Source organism: Brachyistius frenatus, unplaced genomic scaffold (genome assembly GCF_029030835.1).
Source record: "Brachyistius frenatus isolate BFR_SWC_R1_liver_20210118 unplaced genomic scaffold, ASM2903083v1 Contig_6, whole genome shotgun sequence".
NCBI classification, from domain to species: Eukaryota; Metazoa; Chordata; class Actinopteri; family Embiotocidae; genus Brachyistius; species Brachyistius frenatus.
Window position 1 is genome coordinate 4,426,538 of NW_027210605.1, and position 15,963 is coordinate 4,442,500.

General features: G+C 41.1%; 1 protein-coding gene across 1 annotated transcript in view; it reads right to left on the minus strand.

Annotated features, from left to right (window-relative positions):
• Positions 1-1,593: 1,593 nt before the first annotated feature.
• Positions 1,594-15,963, minus strand: part of camkvl (CaM kinase-like vesicle-associated, like) — a 35,707-nt gene continuing 21,337 nt past the window's right edge. The window contains exons 2-11 of the mRNA XM_069688012.1: positions 11,707-11,813; positions 10,490-10,621; positions 10,106-10,180; positions 8,558-8,696; positions 7,359-7,479; positions 6,717-6,792; positions 6,353-6,489; positions 5,962-6,040; positions 5,780-5,867; positions 1,594-4,248 (exon numbers count right to left, since the gene is read on the minus strand). Of these exons, the coding sequence (XP_069544113.1) occupies positions 2,749-4,248; positions 5,780-5,867; positions 5,962-6,040; positions 6,353-6,489; positions 6,717-6,792; positions 7,359-7,479; positions 8,558-8,696; positions 10,106-10,180; positions 10,490-10,621; positions 11,707-11,801 (2,442 nt within the window). The 5' untranslated portion in view covers positions 11,802-11,813 and the 3' untranslated portion in view covers positions 1,594-2,748. The remainder of the gene's footprint in view (positions 4,249-5,779; positions 5,868-5,961; positions 6,041-6,352; positions 6,490-6,716; positions 6,793-7,358; positions 7,480-8,557; positions 8,697-10,105; positions 10,181-10,489; positions 10,622-11,706; positions 11,814-15,963) is intronic.

Here is a 15,963-nt window from a genome sequence, read left to right on the forward strand (position 1 = left end):
TCCGACTGCAAAAAAAACAACAACAACTAAAAACCACTATTTCTTTTCTTCCACCATTTTCTGTCGAGGCTGTAACGAATGAATATCAATCAATAATCGCAACACCAGGCTGCCTAACTTGGGGACAAAACTGGAGCAGAGACGTTAAATATCACGTTACTGTGGTAACGCCGTTAACCGTGATATCCCACCGTTAACCGAAATATATAAATATATATCTAACGATCATAAATAGTGTCACTAAAAAGGTTCAACGCTGCAAGTTAGCTGATGTGTGTCTTCAACACGTTTAGCCTCCATCTAACTGTTTGCAAGGCGACTAGCTTCTCCCCCTCCTCCTCCTCCTCCACCACCTCCTCCTCCACCTCCTCTAGCTACCGTTGACGTTATCTATCTCAGGATATTAATTTAACACTCGTGCAGATAAAACAAAACAAAAAAACCCCGCACAAATGCTTAATTTTTTTTTTTTTTTTTTGTTTAAACAGTTAACGTGACAGCGACTCGTTAGCGACGGTTCGCCGAGCGGAGGGACCGAAACGGTTCCGTTAGCAGACAGCAACTAACGCTAAAAAAAAAAAAAAAAAAAAAAAAAGACAAGCAGCAACGCACATCAAAAGACTGCGTAGTTGTTAGCTTGTGTGCGGCGGCTAGCTTTTCAAGCTACCGGAGCCACCCGACGACTTTTTTTTTTTTTTTCCCCTTTTTCTTGTGCCGCTGTGTTAGCCGACGAGCTAACTAGCCGGGCTGACGTTACACAGAGAGCTTACAACAACAACAACAACAACAACAAAGTGTGCTGAACTCACCACATCCGATATTACTCGGCCTGATCTGTAGTCTTAAAAAAAAAAAAAAAAAAAAAAATAATAATAATAATAATCGGCTTCTGTTTTACCAAGAAACCTTAACAAACAAAACAAAAAAAACGTAGACAAAACCGAGACTGCCCGCTGATTGCAAACTGGGGGCGAGGAAAAAAAAAACAAAACAAAAAAAAAAAGTGTGTCAGGGTGGCGGGCTCCGTGTGAAGGTTTTTCCGCTGGACGGCTGCCTGGCCGGCTGTTCCCGAACCGTTTCCCCTCACTCTATTTCAGTTGAAAGCAAAGCAAAGCAGCAACATGTGCACGTTACAGGCACGACCAATCGTCCCGGCCCGCAGGGGGGGGTGGGGTCACCGAAAAGGTGAATCTGATAAGACTTGCCCGTCGGTGGACTTGTTTATATATTCGCGATAAATATTTGTCCGGGCGGTGTCGTGGATGAAGTTTATTGAATGTTACATTGCTGCGTGGTTTCGTCGTCTGTTCGCAGTTCAGAACCGAGATTGCGTTTTTGTCACCCGCGCATTCACAAGTATGGACTTACCCGAAGTACACGCGGTGCCATATGGGACTTGTAGGCATTGCGTGATAATATATATATATATATATATATATATATATATATATATATATATCGTCCAGCACAGGCCCCCAAAAAATAGTTGTAATGTCACCATTTAACACGGAATTTAATGACACAATATTTTTAAAGTCTAACCAACTTTTGACCAATGAAACAACTCAAGATTATTTTTTTATTTTTTTTTACTTTTATTGAAAGACTTTCAAACAAAGCACAGTTTACATAGGGACAGAATAGTGAAGGTCTAGACTTGTTCAGGAGCACAAAACCTCGTTTTACATACACCCAAAAGCAAAAAGAAATTCAGAAGGACATGTTAATGTGATAAAAAGGAGCAAATAGACAGGGCTGTTTAACAACACCAAATGAATGGGTTGACAAAACTGGAGAAAAATGAAAAGACATTTTCAGGAAAGATTTTTTTGGAAAAAGAAGGGGAAATTGTGTGTGTGTGTGTGTGTGTGTGTGTGTGTGTGTGTGTGTGTGTGTGTGTGTGTGTGTGTGTGTGTGTGTGTGTGTGTGTGTGTTATTGCAAAGCCTTTATACAACATCTAGCATCAAAAGATTTTTCCTTAGCTCTCCAACAGGTGTGGAGCACAAGATTTCGAGTGATGCTCAACTTTAAATACAATAAATAATAAAAAGAAATCTAAATTTCCAGCAGTTCAGTTTTACATACTTCTGTACAACCGTGTAACTCCAAGCCTCCCAATAGAGTGAATAGCTACATAAATAAAAAGGAATTTAAAATACTGAAAAGGGAATGAGCTGTTTTGAAAAACGTTATGTCGATTTGGATATGAGGAAGTTTACAACATAGGAGCAAAGTAACAGTTAGGAACCTTGTTTTTTTTGGTATGTATTTACAGTTGGTAGGGAATAATTATTTCAATCCTTCCACAGCTCTTATCTCTCAATATTAGCAGAGAATTGTACCACACTGTTCTTACCTGTAAATTCATAATTTGCAAACTGCGCTGAGTGCTTGTATTTCAGTATGAGGTGGTTGTGTGGTGAACAGTCAGGCACAACATTTAGATTTGAGATATAAACAAGCTTTTGGGATTTTGGTCTTTGCAACTTTTATTTGGCGAGACACAGTAGTTTACTCCCTCTACACTCCAACCATGAGAGCATCTGAATGCCATAGGGGAAGCTCTTAAACAGTCATCTGGTATGAACGCATAACCAAACCAAACAACACTGTATGGCTACTTTTCTTCTGGGGAACAAGTGGATGATACTTCTGGACGAAACACAGTCATTAAACCCTCAAGTTTAAAATATAAATCCAGTGTTCCAGGTGTTTTACTTTTGTGTGTTGCATCATGCACAGCTGCTTCATAGCCCCCTGCCCATCCCAGCTCTGGGTGACTGGCTAGAATGAGCAGCATCCCTCTGTCCATCTCTGTCATCCTGCTCTCCCACAGCCTGGGGTGAGGATTGTGTGGGTGGAGAGGGTGGGGGATAGGAGGGAGGAGGGATGGTAAGGCGAGGGAGAGATGGCAGCGCAGGTCTGGGAGAGGTTGGAAGTGGTGGAGGAGTGGCTGAGGTCGCAGTTGAAGAGCGTTGTGAGGGGCGTGTGCGAGATGAGGCTGGAGAGGTGTGCGCGCTCAGGGCACGTGGTGGTTCAGCAGGGCAGTCACTGATTTGCTCAAGCAGCGAGGGCATGTCTCCCTCAATCTTCTCCAGCACAGCAGCCATTTGCTTTTCTATCTGCTCAATCACACTGTCCATTTGCCAATCACTTGTACTGCTCCCTCCTCCTCCATGCTGTAGCCCAGTCCCATATAGCCCTACCCCTCCTCCACTCGTATATAGGGAACTGTAGGGACTCCCATAACTCCCTGCCATCCCCATCCCCACAGCTCCAACCTCTGGGTTATATGGTGTGACATGACGGCCCAAACTAGCAGAGCTGCCTACTGCATAACAACCCTGTCCTGGTGTAGGACCTACCCTGGCTATGTTAAACTCAGCACTGTATCTGTCTGTTTTCCTTTCATTCCTATCCCCTCTAGTTGCAGGACTAGTATTACCCCTTAACCTGACTCCTAATCCTAAATCCACCCCAGGCCCAGGCCCGGGCTCAGGCCCAGGCCCGATTGCTGGGGTGACAGGTGCTCCCACTGACCTCTCTGCCACTGCCTCAGGTACTTGTGTCTGACACCAGCTTTCGTCAGTCTCATCCTTCTGCTCGCCTTGCGCAGCTGGTTTCTTCTCTGGTGTGGCTGATGCAATAGCCGACGCAGTAGGAGAAGAGCCACGAAGCGTTGCAGCCATTTTACGTTTGCTGCTGGGATCAGGGGAGACGGATGTGTGTTTTTTGTCAAGATTAGTGCCTGAAGGACTGTCTAATAGCTTTGATGACTCAGGTGTCACCACAGGGCTCTGTTTGGATTCAGGAACAACTTTGGTTTGACCCAAATTGGCAGCCATTTTTCTGGTTCCATCACCTGCTCCTTTCTTTGCACCAGCTTTATCAGGCTCCTCCTGTGCAACTGCCTTTGACTGGCAGAAAGCCTCCTGAATATCCGACGGGGAGGTTCCAACAGAGGGACCCTTAGGCATCGTTACGTCCTCATGTTTTTCTCCTGCCTTAATTGTTGCCTCATCCTGGTCCATACCTGATGGTGTATTTTCAACAGTAACCTCTAAAGACACACTACTTGAAGTCACCCCTCCATCACTCATCCCTTTCTCTCCCTCATCACTTGTCCCCTGGGAAACACCCCCTTCAGCATCACCTGCTTCTTCACCACCCTGATTATCGGCTGAACTGTCAATCAATGCCTCTGAATTCTTCAGTCGTTGCATGAAGGTGGTGACACGGATTGCTTTCTGCAAAAAAGAAAGAAGCATAAAAATGAGAGAAGAATGGCAGGGGTAAAGATAATTAGATTTACAATGTCACATTTTTCATAAACATCTAAAATGGCTTGTTTCCCCCCTAAAACACTTTGATACAATAGTTGGTTATGGAAAAGCATAAGAAATAAGCTTCAAAGAAAAGCGTTTGATAAAAACGCTGCCAAGGCACCATGATTTAGCATCATCGTACTCAGCGCTGAGATGTGATTTGTGTGAAGTGAAGAAAGATTAGTGCCAGTTGTTTACTTCCAGGAGGCTATGACACATTGTACCCTGGTTTAAATCAATCTCAAGACTCACTCTCCCCAGAAACTCCTTGACTGCTTGTTGACTGGAAAAGGTAAGTGAACAGATACTGTATGTACAAATCTCCTTCTGCGATCGCACACTCATCTGAGTCTTTTTGCTTTACAAACACTGAAGGAGTTAGGGAACATGTGTGAGCTTAGTAGTTGTTTCTAAACCAGGGAATTGAATTCCCTTGAATTCTCTGGAAGTGAAAAGCCATTTGGACACAGAAAGGTCACTGAATATGGCTGAACTGAGCAGCTTCTCCATAGCTTCAAGTATGAGTTGAATGTGACAACAGTTCGGGGCAATGAGCCAGGATTCACGTGAGAGGAATGCCAGAGGGCCTTACACTTCAAATCACTGCAGTTCAACAGTCCACAGTGGCCTATGTCCCTTATATCCTTTCCTTTTCTGCCTCTCCTTATCTACACAAATTTAAAAACGACAACAAACCTTTTTCCCTTGTTCTGATCATGATCTTGTTTTTAACAATCCGCTTTCACAAACTAGTGCAGATGAGGAGTAAGAAAGGAGCAAAGCAGGCCACTTTGAACGTCTAGGTCTAATCCAATGAAGAAAAGTGGGGCAGAGTGGATGGATCTCTTCTGGGACAGGCAGAGTGACAGTGGGCAGGAACAGAGCTTGAGAAGAGCTTTAACAGCCTGAACATGATCAATACATCTCAAAGCTGACTTAGGTTTAACTTGAAGTGTTTCCAAATTGGTTGATTGTTATTGACAAGTTTGCTTAAAAAAACAAACAAAAAAAACCTCTTCTTAATTCAAGAGGATGTTCAGCCATTGTGAAGATGCTGTGTTATTGAATCATGCCAGACTAAATATGAGTTCCTGCACATGCTCTGTCCTTCCACTCTCCCTCATAATGAAAAACAATACCTTCAACTCCTGGGAACCACATGGGAAAAGAGAGAAGAAGGTTATAACTGTTACTTATGCTGTTAGGTCAGCACTGCTATCTTCCTCCTTCTTTGTCTTCAGCATTCAAAGCCCTGGATCTCCTTACGAATGTCACCATGTTATTTACAAATTTAAAACATACCTCTGCAGAGTTGTGTAATGAGCTAAAAGGACATTAAAGCCGTAGCCATCTCCCTGTTTCTCTTCTATTTTCTCTGCTGCTCACTCGGCTGTACAGTATTATTACCAAAATAATTTACTGCGACAGCAAGAGAGTAGGAGTGAATTCATACCCGCCATTTGGCCTTTGCAAAGTTCTTCTCAAACTGGGCACACACTCCATCCTTCAGGTTCTTCTCCGATGCACCGTTCCCTGCAATCCTGACACAGATGACAGCCAGCATACAAATGAAGGGAAGCCTTGTAGAAGTGTGACAAAATGTTTGAGTTCTTGTAAATATGTGCACATAGTTACCATTCGTGCCAAAGAGCATCTTGTGCTGTGATTCTCAACATCTGGTCCACTTCCATAAGTCGACAGACAAGCTCCTTAGCTGAAATAGACCACAAAAAAAGGAAAATTCAGGTGTCATCTGGGCTAAGAATTTAGGAACTAAAAAATAAAAAGGTAGATCTTTAAAAAAAAATAACAACAAAGAAAATTATATTTGATTGTAATCGTGGCTGTCAATCAACCATTTGAATGTGGTGAGACATTATATAAAACATATGAAAGCACTTTTGACCCAGGTGACATCAAATATTTAACTAATTACACCTTTAAACTGAGAGCACTGATGGGCAAATGTTGCATACTAGAAAAGTAAACTGGGTGTTTATTGCCATCATGTGGTGGCATCATGTACCTGCAGGTGAAATGTCATCCCAGTATGGAGAATCAAACTCAAAGTCCCCAGCAACAATACGACAGAAGATGATGCGATTATGTAAATCTGTGTTCTCCTCCTCTGTTTCATCATAAAAAGGCGGGTTACCTGATAAACTGCAAAAAAAAAAAAAAAAAAAAAAAAAAGGTAAAAACACAAATAGACAGGAGAAGGGTGATTATTTTGAAACCATGCAAATAACTTCTGGGAATGTCTTTTATAAATCAAACAAAGCTATTACTCAGTGGAAAATTTCACATGGTGCTCAGTTTTTCTTGTCCTGTCCTGTTATATAACTTGTTTTTGTAAATTATAGCTTTTGTAATAAATGATGGAGACTCACAGTATGAACATGATGACACCCACAGCCCAGCAGTCCACAGGACGGCCATATCTGTGACGGGCCACCACTTCAGGGGCTGAGAAACAGCAATGTATGGCGCAGACATAGAGAGTGTGAGAGAGACTCTAAAGTCCTGTATTTTCATTTATAAACTTTCATACCACATTCATAAATCTTAAATCCACTGGCAACTTCCCTCACAAAGACTAGCTCCCATTTTAAGTCTTTTTTTTTTAATCTCATCCCTTTCCTTATTTATTAGTTGAATTACTCAACTCAGCATTATGAATAACTGCCGTAGCCTTTCACCAGAGAGAACCTCAGAAACACAGAGAGGAGCGAGACAGTACACAGAGATGAAAAGAGAAGAGCAGGATGAAGAGGAGGGCAAGGGTTGGATGCTTTCAAATCTGTTTATGTTTTCACTGTGTTTCACTTTTTTTTTCTTTGGAAAAGTTTATCTCTGACAGATTAACATCATCAAAAGCACAAGAAAGGAAAGAACTCAAAAAGGTAAAGTATGCCCCTAGGCCAGGTAAAGCTAATAGAGATATGTATAAGAGGCTGACACATAGAAAAACAGTAGAAATTCTATATAAAATAAACAAAGCCACATATAGCAGTCATTAGAGAGTAACATACCGAGATATTCTGGTGTTCCACATGGCTCTGTGATGGATCCATTCTCAAATCTGGACAGGTAGAAATCTCGCAGAACTACTTTGTTATGGTTGTTTTCTGTGTAGTACATTAGGTTTTCCAGCTAAACAAAATAAGGAAAAGAATATGCATTTGCACATAAATTCACACAGACTGAAGCCCTACTATTCAAACTGCCGTGACGGGATGAGTTATTGAACAGGTTCACTACAAACATCTGATAGTGTATTTTAGTAGATAATTAGATCAGCACCAGATGCACATACTGTTTTGGCATATATCAAAATGATTTACGAAACTCAACTCTATGGTATAAAAAGTCATTACCTTTTCTATTATTACATTGACAACTTGACAGCATCACTGCGGGGCGACCTGAGATCATTGGTGTTAAAGGGCCTGATATGGCTCACATTTTAAACTATATCAAGGTCATGTTTGAATCAAGATGACAGTACACACTGTCAGCAAGACCAACAGGGTCTTAACACATTCAAAGAGTAATGGATTGCCAGATTCATCATTACAGCAGGAATACTACAATGAGTTACAAAAATTTACACATATTTGTGACAGTGAAGGGAATTAAAGTGTAAAGAAAAAGTGGCATCTTGGCTTCTCATTAGGAATTAATTTATATTTCTGCACTGATCTGAATTTGTCATTTTGATTCAGTTTTGTCGTTCTATGTAGGTATGAGTGCGAGTCCAAACCATACAGACTGAAATACAATTCCAGCTTTTACCAGTAGAGGGAGTCTGAAGCCCAAGAGATGCTGTAGTTCCTTCTTAATAGGTTGATAATGATGGCTAAAGATATGAATCTGTCTGCATGTGAGTGTATCACTAGGGATTGCTTTAAGCCATAAAGACGGTGTTTACTTCCGTGGTAAAATGCTATCAAATGTTTAGTCATTAACTGAGATGGTAGAGCAATGCTTTAATGTGTCTCCACAGAGATTCTGACTAAATACTGAATATTGCTTCCTGGGGTGTGATGGCGAAGACGTCCAGTCACTCTATGAAGTTAGGTGTTATATTTATTCATTCCTGCATTTTTAGAGGTAAGTCACCAGGCTATTTATATATTTTTGCCTTTTTATTGTAATGGCACTCACTACATGCACACGCACAGACACACACCAAACAATGGGGAGAGGTAGAAAGACATTGAGTGTTTACCTTCAGGTTCCTGTGAACTATATTAAGGGAATGTAAGTACGCCACAGCCTCAAGAACTTGTCTGATGACATTGGAAGCGTCTCTTTCTGTATAATTTCCTTGGTCCAGAATCCAGTCAAATACATCTCCTCCTGTGGCGCTGCATGCAGTCAATTACACACACGCACGCACGCACGCACGCACGCACGCACGCACGCACGCACGCACGCACGCACGCACGCACGCACACACACACACACACACACACACACACACACACACACACACACACACACACACACACACACACACACACACACACACACAGAAACATCAATACATGTATTGCCTAATATACTGGAAAATGTAAATGCAAGTTTGTAACACTATGAATCCCTTTAGGCTATTTTTTCCATATACATGGAAAAACTTCTCAAATTCAGTCAATTGCTCCAAAACTGTAAGACCAAAATGAACACCATTGTGCTCTATGGATGAGAGACATTTCGGAGAATATTGATCTTTCCTTATAATGGTCAGAGTGGGATTTGACACTCCAGAAAAAATACTAACATGCTTACTTCCGCCAAATGAAAACTGTAAATTAACAGTGAAAAAATATGGAAATAATCAACCTCATAACAATGACTCAGTTTGTAGAACACTTGTTTGATAAAATCTCAACTGCAACTCTACCAAATTTTATGCAAGAGAAATAAAGCACAATAAATGCTCCACTAATTTTAGTCATAGTAGAACTAAGCAGTTTCTCCAGTGAATGTGCCATAGTTGGCAACCTTTAAAAAACAGTGCAGATTGGGTTTTAATAACTGGTATGGTTCCGTCTCAGTACATATATTTCCATGGAGGAAGGTCTTAAGCTTTGTTGTAACAAAGCCAGCTTGTTTTTTGTCCATTAGTAAGGCTAAGTGCTGGCCTGAAGCTAGTACTGCTGAGCAATTAAAAATTTGAGTATTGGTCATTACTCTAGAAGACTTGGTTAACTTTGGAGATAAATGATGGGAGTGATTATCACATATTGCCCTAAGCAGAGGGACTATTGCTTGGGCCAAATTGTGAGCTACACTTAACAGCAGATTGCACACACAGATGACTGCAATCACTTTTGTCCCTCTGTATTGCAGTAACACTTTGTAAATACTTGGCGCACCCAGGTTCAATCAATGTTATTGCTTTCACATAAAGTTGCGAATGTTGAAATGTACGAGTCGCAAGTGATGGGGATTGGATGGTTTCTGGTGTTTCGATCCCGAGCCAATCTGTGGAGACTCTATTGTAGCAGAGCAGTGCTTCAGGAGCACTGAGTAATGTTAAGTTTTACTAAGAGCAAATCTCTCATCAAATCTAACACCTTCCCCTGTTGCTGAGGGGAGCAACAGAGCACACAGTAATAAAGGGTAGACTCAATTCCTACCCTCAAGATGATGGATTTGTGTGCATTAAGGTAGATGGAAACATATTCACAAAGAAGACACGTTTAAATACACATTGTCAAAAATGCTAAAACAAGAAAGACAAATTTGTGAAAAGGGTGAGAAAAACACTTACAGTTCCTGGATGATGAAGTATTCTTTCCGCGTCTCAAATGTATCTATCAGCTGTAAGATGTTTGGGTGGTTGACCCTGGAACAGTGAAAAAGGAGTCACAGACCGTATGGTACTCACATGCAGTTGAGGGGTGTTTACTATTCTCCCTTCCAGAGTTTGAAAAATCTTATATTTAAACAAGACTGTGTGGGAACAAACATCTTTTGGTGGGCAGATATTTCAAAGACAGTGCAAAGAAGTTACAAACACCCAAGTTTATATTATTGACTGTGGGATTTATATTACTTGCAATTTCGAACAACCAAATATTCTCTCCTTCTACTTTTCACCACCTTTCTCCATTTCTCAATCATACATCTATTTGTTCACAGACTGATTGCGTACAATTTCAGGATCATGATTTCGTTCTTGGCAGCCTTGCGGACTTTCCTGCCGTCTTTCTTGAGGAATTTCTTGCAGACAAACACCTTGTCTGTTTGTCTGTCCTTTGCCAGGCACAGCTCACAAAACTCCTTCCTGCACAATAAGAAAAAAATAGACAGAAAGACAGACTAAATAAGGCTGAAATGGCAAATATAATGTTAGAAGAGCAGTAGAAGATGTAGCAGTGAGTTAGATTGGGACACATAAAAATGTCTTTAGCTGTTGTTGATCATGTCAGAAAAATATGATCCATCGTATTCAAATTCGGGAGAAAAAGGACACTGTCTGTTTTAGTGAAATACAGCGAAATATTTTAATTGGAAAGGGAGTCGTAGGGTAGAATAAAAAGGTTGTAAATAAAAGGTCTGAAATGGGTCGGCTGCCATATGCAGCTGGGCAACGTCAGGTTTTGAGCCGTTAGGGCTCACAATGCTTCGCCTAAATTAATTTCAAGAAGCTGTGTGATGGAAAATTCCACTACAATGTTTCACATTGAGTCTTCAATATCCAAAATCAGAAAGCAATAAAAAGAAAGCAATAAACAGACATACATGCATTAATTTATTCATTTTTATCTTCACAGATGTTTCACCATGCTTACTTTCCTTGTATACAAAGATGTATTCAAAAACTGCAGACAATGTATACAATAAATGCATGAGTTTAATTCAGACTTAATGTGTTTTTAAGTGTGTGTTTGTGTGTGCGTGCATGCGTGTGTTTGTATGTGTCTATGTGTTTCTCGCATGTGCCAAGGTGAGGTGTTCAGAGGAACAAAATGGTCAGTTTTCAACCAGTTTAGCAGCGACGTGATTTTCACAGGTCTTTGAAAATATGTCTAAATATCTTTTTTTTAAATGGAGACATTGAACAATGTGTTTCATGATCAAATATATTCCGTCAATTCGTTGGCTAAAACTGAAAAATGTGCCTCTTAAGTCTGTTATACAGTAATACTAGCCTCATGCTATTACCTTCTGTCACTTCTTCAGTGAAACCATTTGATATGCCAAACCAAATCTGCAGTGAAAGTGGTCCCATTCAATTTGTAATAATTGATGAAGGGTATGAAACTTTTTGGGAATAATGACATGAGCCCATGAATTCTACATGGGAGAGGAAGGGGTAGAGGGTAGGGGGGCAATGGTAATCCATGCATAATGCTTTATGGGACTTACGCTCGGAGGACTTGTCCAATCTCATATTTGTCGTTGACATCAGACATGCTATCGTACGACCGCCCATCTCGCAGGGCAAGGCACCCAAATGGCATGACGGCATTCACCTAACAAATAAAGAGAAACACGTGTCAATCATTGCACTGCAGCAGAAAAAAAACTAAGCTTTCACTGTTTTGATGACACCTTCAGGTATCAGACAGATAAATGGATTGCAGAGAAGCATGGACACACATGTTAAAGAGGAATAGAGTTACTGATGAAACATTATGAAAGCCTCCAGTGGTTGAAGTCAGACACACCAAGAGAATGACATTAATCTTGAAAATAGTGTGTTGGAGAACCACACACACAGCCAAGTCCATTTCTGAACGAATCGGGATACTAGCGCTTCTGGCAGCCTGGTTGCATGCCAGCCTTGTCAACAGATACTAAGCTACCCACTAAGCTTCTATCTCCTCTGCTAAAGTCTGCAGATTCTGTGCAACGTCTGTCAAGTTCAAGTTAAACTTTATTCATAAAGGGCAGTGTCCCCGCATCCCTAAAGCATCTGGCTTCTTTAGCAATCACTGGCTAACGCTGGCAGTACTGGGTTTTAATGACAAGGGTATTAGTTTTTGGTTTGCAGTCCACATGCGTGTGCATCAGTTTTGATTTGTCTTCTGATCTACATCAGTAGTTCATGTCCTTTTAAACTTGCTGTGAACCTCACTCAGAATAACTTTCAATGTTTTTCTCACGTTATAGTGTCTGTCACTGATAGCATTACATACTGTGTGTAATACTGTAGTATACAGTATATCTTTATATATATATATACTGTACATACTGTATGTAACTTGTGAAAATAGCTTATGACCCCACAAGAGGTCCCAAACGCCCAGGGAGAAAATCGAGGATCTAGATAGTGAATCAGCAATCAATATACCATCTCACCACAGTCCTCAGGCAATCCTCACCCACATCTTTTATGCTCTCCATCTACTGTAGGAGACAGATTCCTTGGAAGCTTCAGTCATCCATCCTCAAGGTGCTTCTCCTCCTCTAAATACCTAACTTAAATCATTCCTGTTGGAGATTTAATTTCTATTGTTTCTACCGTCAGTTTATCTTCTATCACTGTGTCGCACAGGACCCCATCAAGAGAAGCCTGTGCAACTGACCAAATTCGGAAATTATGTGATGGGAGGGAATGGGACATTTGAGAGGTAGCTTTGATTAATGAGAGCAATCCTAGAGAGAACTAGTAAAGCTGTGAAGACGGCTTCGAGGTTGTGTTGTGTGTGCGAGTGAGGGAGAGAGACATAGACGGAAAGGACCTGAGAAAAATAGAAGGTATGAAAAGGACTACAAAAAGAAAGACAATGAAAGTCCTCCGAGGTAATGACAATATCGTGGGTGTTAATTTAGGATTAAGCAATGAATATCAGTGATGTAAAATCATCTCTGTCTCTGTCTGTGTTTGTGTCTGTAGCATCACCATTGTAGATGATAGGGCCAGAGGTGCTTCTGGCCTGTGGTGGAGGAGGGGCTAAAGAGTACTGTGTAATCCCGGTGCTGGCCCTAATCTCTAATCTGTACCCCTAATCCAGATGCCGGGATACACTGTGTGTATGTGCATGCATGTACGAGAGTGTGTCTGAGCAAGTGCATAGGTTGATGCGGATATGTCACATGTGCAAACAGGAGTTTGATCTGAAGGGTGTGTGCTTGTGTGTACATGTGTGTCCATATGCGCATCCTTGTGTGAATGTAATGCTCCAATGAGACGGGGAGAATTTAGTGTGGGATTGAAAAGGCCTAGTTTTGCCAGAAGATTATGTAAATGCAACAACATTCCCATGACAAAGTCCAGGACATTGAAGGTGAAGCCGGCTTGATGTGAATGGAGCACATCCATCCCTGTGGGAACAAATTGTGCCCAATGAAATAAAGTCACAACTCTCAAGTACCAAATGTCATTTGACAGTAAGGGTCAGCAAATAACTTTTGATATTTTACCTTCTAAATAAAATATTGGTCTTTGCCTGCTTCAAAAGTCTGTCCTGCAGGCCACTATGTTCTCTTTAACGTAAAAGATAAACCCTGAATTTCTGCTGTTGATGTGTCAAAATTATGGGAACAATGTTCAGTGTTTGCGGAAGCTTCCTACAAAATCAGTTTTAAGTAATAATATTAAATATTTTCATTTAAATACATGTCTTTTAGGTTGCTATCTATCACAGACTAAGTGACAAAGTGGTCACTGGTGAAAGCCCTTGTATTTGTAGGATTATGCACTGAATGAGCTGGGTGTCGGTGGCCAGAGCCAGTCCTGACCTCCCTGGGACCCTAAGGAAATTTCTGACAACGAGCCCTACTACCTGACCCGAGAGCCATGTAAATCATTTGCATAATGGGAAATGTCTATTCACACTAGCTCCACCAGATTTCCTTTTATACATGTTCAAATATACTGTATATAAGTGAATACTTGAAGGTTATTATTTATTGACAGTTGTTGATCCACATTGTCCAGTAAACTGAACAAATTAAATATTTCAATTCAGTATTCAATCAATAATCCATATCAATGCATTGCGTTCCATCTTTCATTAGTCCAGATTTGTAACTAAATCTGAGAGACTTGATAAACATTGTTTTGTTTTGAAATTAAGTTTGTCAGTTAGGAGCAGCATTACAGCCATATATTGTCAGGTTTGGTTCCCACAGAGGTTTCTGCTGGAAAGCATAAGTTTCATTTTGTGCACATGAACACATTAAACCTTGGCACAGTTAATCCTATCTTTGCCGAGTTACCGTGTCAAAACACAGTTGCCTTTTGGCATTAATATAACTGTGTTGGGCCGGCTTTGTCACAGGTGGCGCACTGTTGGTGACGTGTTTTCCCTCACCCAGCAGTGTTTTTTAGCAGAGAGGGTAGGCGGAGCAAATGTAACAAGCTCGCTCTTCAAGTTACTTGTGGGTGAAGCGGAGCGACTGCCAACTGACTGGCTGACTGGATTTCTGAGAAGTGAAGTCCAAAAGCTCCAATCACCACTCATCACCGTGAGTGCCGCTGAAGAGAATGAAACGGACATCTCAGAGATTGGCACTTTAGCTTTTACACGGACATCAACCTTTTACAAACTTTACCATCTGTTTTTCTACAGCAAATACAGGTTCAACTTTAGTTAAAACTTTGCCCTTTTTCTTTCCTCGTGCCAACGGATACTGTTCCTCAAACTAAAAACTCAGGTGCCATAAAAACATCATACCTGCAGAATACTGAGTCAATATGAGCCTTGAAGTTGACAAAGAGTAGGAGGAGATACGGGAAGATATGAGAAGAAAGGAGATGAGAGGGAAGGAGTGGAAAAGATGGGAGATGAGGAAAGAGGTGAGAAATGATGGGAACAGAAAGGCAAGAACAGAAGTGAACTGTGACTAAGTGAAAAGGTGGATGGAGAAAATAGTGTACATGAGCACAGAACAAAGTGTAAAACACAGAGATGAAGAGGCAGATTGAGAGTACCTATCAACCTCACAGCTTCACAACTGTGTGTGAATGTTTACACAGGTGAGTGTGTGTGTGTGTGTGTGTATTGACATGTGGGTGCAAGTTGTGTCTGTGTTAACAGGCTTTGTGTGATTGTGTATTGTGTGACTCATTGTGTTTGAGGTGAGTATGAAAATCTGTCCCCAGTCTAAAAGCACTCAAAGACATGTTGACAGGGCAACATCTCCTCAACACACATTCACAGAACACATCTATGACTATCTTAACAGATATGTTCAGGTCGCACAACGTCAGAGTTCAAATTAAAGACTTGAAGTGCAATGCAATAGTTCAGGTATTCTCAGTGACTCCGTAGAGCGAACCAATCAGTCATCAGTAGGGTTGGCTAGGAGTTGGTTGTTTGATTGACAGGCCTGTAGGGCAGTCAGGTTTCTGCTACAGGTTGGTGGGAGATAGTGCCCTCAGGTTCCTAATCAGATCAAGTCAAATTCATGGCTCGCTCCTCCCTTAGCCTGTCCAGATATGGTCATTTTTGGGTCCAAAATAGCAAGATGGCGATGGTCAAAATCCAAACTCGAGGCCTCAGAACGGCAGTTTACAAACCAACGGTAACGTCCCTATTGGTTGCTCTGACATAATGAAACAACCAAAATATAGGTGCAAGAGTTTTGTAAAATTGTATACAATATTTTCAATAAGGATGTGGAAATGCTGCCACGCAAAATAAAATTAAGAATTACACAGCTGTATGTTTCGCT